Below are 6,619 nucleotides of genomic sequence, written 5' to 3' on the forward strand. Positions count from 1 at the left end.
CTCCATCAATAGTTCACCCACTCCATTTTCAGCAAAAATAATTGGGATTTTATTTAGTATCTTTATATCATAGAATTTTTATGATTTTTTTTTATTATCCAGGTATTTAAATTTCGTGATATAATTTTTCGCAGAAAACAATTTTCTCGCTAAAAAACTAATATATATATATATATATATATATATATATATATATATATATATATATATATATATATATATATATATATATATATATATATATATATATATATGATACTAAAAAATTGAATTGTAATCGACGATGATTATAGTAAATCGTAATATCGCTACTAAAATAAGTGTATTTTTCGAAAGAAAAAAGGAGGAATATTTGGAAATTAAAATTGGATTATAAATTGAAATCTAATATGTATTCCAATTCCTTTGAAAAATTGAAAATATTCAAGTTGAAATCGACGAAATTCGGACATTTCATAATTTCGTTCCAATTTTGACACCTAATTACAAACCAACATAAAATTAAAGGACCCATAAATAATTATAACTTTATAATATAATTACAACAAATACCCCTGAGTTAACCCCATCCACGTGATACTAATTATTGAAACAGATAACAGTAGTCAACCTAATGACTGACCGTTAAACACAGATTTGAATCCTCTAAAATGGCAGAAGAGAGAGAAAATAAAAAAGGAAAAATAAAAATAAAAAACACATCTTTTTCATGAAAAATTGGCACTGTTTCACTCCCAATAAACGACAATTTGTTCAATTCAAAAAAGTACCCCCCTTTTTTTTGCACACTGTACAATCTCATAATGCAGCCCAGTGGTTAACGAAGGACAGAAGCGTCATAATTTGAATTCTCAAATTTTGAATCAAAAGCTTTACCCACTGACAGCTCTCTTTCTCTCCCATCCGTCCCCATTCTGTTTCTTCACAAACAACTTTTTTTTCTCAGAGATTTTTCAATTATCTGTTTAGAATTGAAGGAAAAAAAATTATGGCTGGATATTTTGGGGTGCTGGTTTCGGATCCATGGCTACAGAATCAGTTTACTCAAGTGGAGCTCCGGACGCTGAAATCTTCTGTGAGTTTTTTTTTTTTTTTTGGTTTTCTGATTTGGGTACGGTTGTGAATGTGTGCGGTTATCGTGCAGTTCGTGGCTATGAGGAGAGAGAGCGGAGCTGGTTTGAAGCTGGCGGAGCTGCCGGAGAAAATGTCGAGGCTGAAGCACGTCGGAGAGAATCTGTCGGAGCAAGAGAGAGCTTCGTTTCTTCAGGAATCGTATCAGGATTTGGAGATTGATGTTGATTTCGAACTCTTTCTCAGGGTAAGTAATCTTTCATGTGAATTGGATTACGAATTTCAAAACTGAAGGATCGAAATTCAAATGAGATGACCCTGAATTCTTCTCTGTTTTAATTTTTCCCCGAATTTTTGGAAAGATGTAGAAACTGAGAGAGATCAGAACAGTTTGTGGAATTTATATCTGAGTTTTTTCATTTAATTTATTTTCTCAATTCTCTGCAATTAGAGAAGGGCTTAAACTATTCTAAATTTGTCGAGTCTCTACTGTGTTTTCTCTATTGGCTTCATCGGGCGAACTGAATCGCGTTTACGTATGTCGATTTGAACAGATCTTTGATCATTTTGTATCACCCCGCATCTTCGGATAAAAAAAAATCTTCTGATTCGATTTCATGTTTTTCTTCGTATTCTACTTTTTTGTTGTGTTCGCTGTAAGAAATTTCGATAACTCTGTACTAGGTTTATTTGAAACTACAAGCACTCGCAACCGAAAGAAGGGGAAGTGGCACAAAAAATGCGTCCGCATTTCTAAAATCTCCCACTTCGACACTGCTGCACACAATAAGCGAGTCCGAAAAATCATCATATGTCGCGCACATCAACAACTATCTCGGTGGAGACGAGTTCTTGAAGAAAGACCTTCCTATAGATCCTGCAACAAATGATCTCTTTGAGATTGCCAAAGACGGAGTTCTTATCTGGTGATTTGATTTATCTTGTATTGCGTTCCCGCCTTCATTTGCTTATATATTTTCTCTCGAGATTGCTTTGAATATTAAATATATAAAATAAAATGCAGTAAGCTTATTAATGTTGCGGTACCTGGAACAATCGACGAACGGGCTATAAATACAAAGAGGATTCTCAATCCGTGGGAGAGGAATGAGAATCATACCCTGTGCCTCAATTCTGCTAAGGCGATTGGATGTACTCTTGTTAATATAGGGACTCAAGACTTTATTGAAGGAAGGGTATGCATGCATGCATGCCTAATTCATTTTATAATTAATTTTTCGATTTCTAGAATCAGAGACTGATATGTTTGTTCATTGTGTTCGATATTCAGAGACACCTTGTTCTTGGAGTGATATCTCAACTTATCAAGGTGAAAGATCTTTTTCGCATACTTACACTTTATACTTCGATTTATATGCCATGTGTTTAAAATTTGACATCCGAGTTTCTATGTTTGTTTTAGATACAACTATTGGCGGATCTCAACTTGAAGAAAACACCGCAGTTGGTGGAGCTGGTTGATGATAGCAAGGTAAAAAAAGAAAATATTTTATTCCAATATAAATTGAACAAAAATTCGTATTTATTCACCAATATATTACTCGATAACGCAGGATGTGGAGGAGTTGATGAGCCTACCACCAGATAAAATTCTACTGAGGTGGATGAATTTCCAGCTGAGGAAGGGAGGTTATGTGAAAACGGTTACGAATTTCTCGTCCGATATAAAGGTAAAAATTGAAAACTACGAGTTTTCTTCTTTATTGCGTCATGTTCATTTTCATCGTTATATTGATATTTAAGATACAAATTTTCGTTGCAGGATGCAGAGGCATATGCTCATCTGTTGAATGTTCTAGCACCAGAACACAGTAATCCATCCACACTGACGGTGAAAGATCTATTTGAAAGAGCAAAGTTGGTTCTTGAGCATGCTGATAGGATGGGTTGCAAAAGATACTTAACGGCAAAAGATATCATTGACGGTTGTCCGAATCTTAATCTTGCATTTGTTGCACATATTTTCCAGCACAGGTAAGAAACCAATATTTTATACGAAATGCTATAGCATACGTGAAAGTTCTTGATTCCGTCTGGCTTTCTTTTTCCACCCAAATAGCCCATTTAGTCCTTTTTGTTATTAAGTTTCTCTTGCCTATGAGAATTGCTGTTGCTCGTTTTACTCTTTGCTTTGATTGTCAACAATTGTTGCTTATTGTTACATCTAATCGAACATTTTTTTTTCCACACGTAGGAATGGACTCTCCACCCAAACAAAACAAATATCTTTTCTCGAAACTCTACCTGACGATGCACAAATCTCCAGAGAAGAGAGGGTCTTTCGTTTTTGGCTTAATAGTCTGGCAAATTCCTCATTCATCGACAACGTTTTTGAAGATCTCAGAAATGGGTAAGTGCTGATGCCATAATTAAAAAAAAAAAAAAACTTAACAATGTTTGTAGTTATCATTCTAATACACCTCTTTTAATTATTATTATTTGCAGATGGATTCTTCTAGAGTCACTAGACAAGGTGTCTCCAGGGATTGTGAATTGGAAAATAGCTTCTAAGCCACCGATTAAAATGCCATTCAGAAAAGTCGAAAATTGCAACCAAGTTGTCAAAATCGGGAAACAATTGAAGTTTTCCCTCGTCAATGTTTGTGGAAACGACATTGTCCAAGGAAATAAGAAACTAATATTGGGTATTATTTTCATTTCTTTGATGAATGAATCTCCCCATTATATATATAATATAAATGTTATTATTGTTACGCCGAACCTCTAAAATATTAGACTTGATTTGCATGCAGCCTTTCTATGGCAGTTGATGCGATATAACATGCTTCAGCTATTGAAGAACTTAAGATTCCACTCACACGGGAAGGAAATTACCGATGCCGATATTTTAGAGTGGGCTAATAGCAAGGTCAGAAATTCATCCTGCCAGACCCGTATGGACAGCTTCAAGGTATTTACATAATTATATAAAATTATCAACACAATTGTCACACTCTTTCGTCTTTACTCAGATCAAAAGATTAAAAAAATGCAGGATAAGAGCTTATCCGATGGAATCTTTTTCCTAGAGCTACTTAGTGCTGTGCACCCAAGATCGGTCAACTGGAGTCTCGTCACAAAAGGATTAAGTGGTACGTATTTTTCGTGGTGCAATATCAGATTAAATTGTACCTCCGTCTATATTTTTTTTTAAATAACTTGAAATAATAATGTAGAGGAGGAGAAAAAGATGAACGCAACCTACATCATCAGTATAGCAAGGAAACTCGGGTGTTCGATATTTTTGCTTCCTGAAGACATAATTGAGGTATATAATCTATATTTCGTTCTTAACAGATGCAAAATCTCATCAAGTATTTCATTTAATATTTTTCGTATTTTCTTGGCTACTTAATTATATATATTAGGTAAACCAAAAGATGATGCTGACATTGACAGCCAGTATTATGTATTGGACATTGAATAAACAAACCGTTGAAACGCAAAATTGTGGATCTTCAGACAGTGAGAGTGGAAGCCTTTTGGACACGATCTCGAACTCGACAATGGACGACACAGCTTCTGAATCATCAACAGACGACAGCAGCTGTAATTGATATATACATATCTATATATACATATGTTGTTTTGGAGTTTCTAAGAGCCTTATATGTAGAGAAAGCTCTATATATTGTATTGATTCTTGATTGAAAATTTTGAATGTTTAGTGATTTCTTTATTTTATTTTTTTATTATTTTTTCTTCTTCTTGGTGCTGAATTGCAGCTCATGTGTATAGTCATGAAAAATGTATTTGGAGTTTGTAAACAAGAATGCTATTTTGTACACATTTGATTCATAAATTTGTTGTGTATTGCAATTGTTACATGTTGGCTATATTATTATTGCCTAAGTATGAATTCAGCTTTTCGAAACTTTTGCTTGCATTGAGATACGGGATAAGTATCGGAGCATCACCACTGCATACAAAATTTGGTATCCACGGCTCTCTCTCTCTCTCTCTCTCTCTCTCTCTCTCTCTCTCTCTCTCTCTCTCTCTCTCTCTCTCTCTCTCTCTCTCTCTCTCTCTCTCTCTCTCTCTCTCTCTCTCTCTCTCTCTCTCTCTCTCTCTTATATTGATGTTGTATCACGCACTCTGCACGCAGGTAGATGATACCACCAAATAGGACGAACACATGAGTCACAAACCAGCAAAACTAAAGCTGGTGGATTAAGTTGGGGGTTGATCCAACAAAAACTCTTCCTATGCTCCAGTCCAACATAATATAACTCAAGAGATTTGTTAGAAATTAGTGGTAGAATACTAATTAGAATATAACTATAATTTGAACACTAATTAATATTATAAGCCGAAATCCCAGTCCTAGTGGCCTTGGGTCATTACATTAATTTCTTTATGTTTTGGGCTTTCATTTACCGGCCCAATATAAGTGGATAATACTGGGCACGTCGGAGGTCCAATTAGGCGTATCGTGCATATTTAATGCTTTATATACATATTCTAGGGGTATAATGAGTTGATCTTGCAAATGAGCTTGAGCTATGTCATGAGTCGAGCTTGAACTAATTTTTAATTGTTCAAAACTCAAGAGCTAGTTGGCTCGTGAGTCGTGAGCCTCAATGGTAAGCTTGAAAAATCTAGACTCTAGCTCGAGTAGCTTATAGAAAATTATTTGAGCTCGAGCTAAACTCTGTTTTTATTTTAGTTGTATAAATTGGACTTATAATAAATAGTCTATAACAATTGGACCGAGAGAGATTCATACAAATCAATCATATCGTGAGCTTAGTAGTTAGAGTAATTAAGGATACACCTGTTAATTATTGATTAGTCACAAACCAACGTTTACTAATTAGTGGTCCTAACAAATTAATTAAATTAAAGATTATATTATTATTATTATAATTATTATAATATACAAAAGCATGGACGAACGCATGTGGATGTATGCCGCGTTCTTATCTAGAAATTAAAAAACATGCATGCATTAGGCCTAATTATGAGAGATTAGTTAACTAGTCTTATTATTTAAAAGCCCTTTTCATGCATGTCACTCTATTATGGACAAAATTGACCCTACCATGTTCCTCTTTACCTATTTTGCACCCCCCCCCCCCCCCCCCCCCCCCCCCCCCCCCCCCCCCCCCCCCCCCCCCCCCCCCCACAACACACACAAGAACAAATAAAAATTAAATTTTGATGTGCACCCATTTTCCCCATTAATTTATTTAGTATATATATATATATATATATATATATATATATATATATATATATATATATATATATATATTATATTTCTCAAAAACAATTCGATTTATTTCCTTATGTGGAAGGTGGTCTCTTATTACATGAAGTTAAGGGCTTCAATTTCTAGTACATGTTTGAGTTCTTTCCCTTTTTGGGAAATAATTGTGTATGTTGGATATTAATTGGCATCTTTTGTGGTCCTCATTAAATATTCTTCTAACCAATAGTGAGTCTCGATTATATTAAGAAACCACACCTTTATATTTTTCTTTTAATTACAATCAATAGAACAATATAATTGATTAACACTATTAGT

General features: G+C 34.4%; 1 protein-coding gene across 1 annotated transcript; it reads left to right on the forward strand.

Moving 5' to 3' along the window:
• Positions 1 to 585: 585 nt before the first annotated feature.
• Positions 586 to 4,917, forward strand: LOC105968915 (Actin binding Calponin homology (CH) domain-containing protein). Its single transcript, XM_012993651.2, has 14 exons — positions 586 to 1,075; positions 1,145 to 1,318; positions 1,756 to 1,997; positions 2,096 to 2,267; positions 2,363 to 2,401; positions 2,495 to 2,563; positions 2,646 to 2,762; positions 2,855 to 3,066; positions 3,287 to 3,442; positions 3,538 to 3,737; positions 3,846 to 4,003; positions 4,088 to 4,184; positions 4,269 to 4,360; positions 4,461 to 4,917. The coding sequence occupies exons 1-14, from the start codon at positions 989 to 991 to the stop codon at positions 4,647 to 4,649; spliced, it is 2,004 nt and encodes a 667-aa protein (XP_012849105.1). The 5' UTR covers positions 586 to 988; the 3' UTR covers positions 4,650 to 4,917.
• Positions 4,918 to 6,619: the final 1,702 nt, after the last annotated feature.

This window comes from Erythranthe guttata, chromosome 4 (genome assembly GCF_056151865.1).
Source record: "Erythranthe guttata isolate IM_541 chromosome 4, IM_541, whole genome shotgun sequence".
Taxonomy (NCBI): Eukaryota; Viridiplantae; Streptophyta; class Magnoliopsida; order Lamiales; family Phrymaceae; genus Erythranthe; species Erythranthe guttata.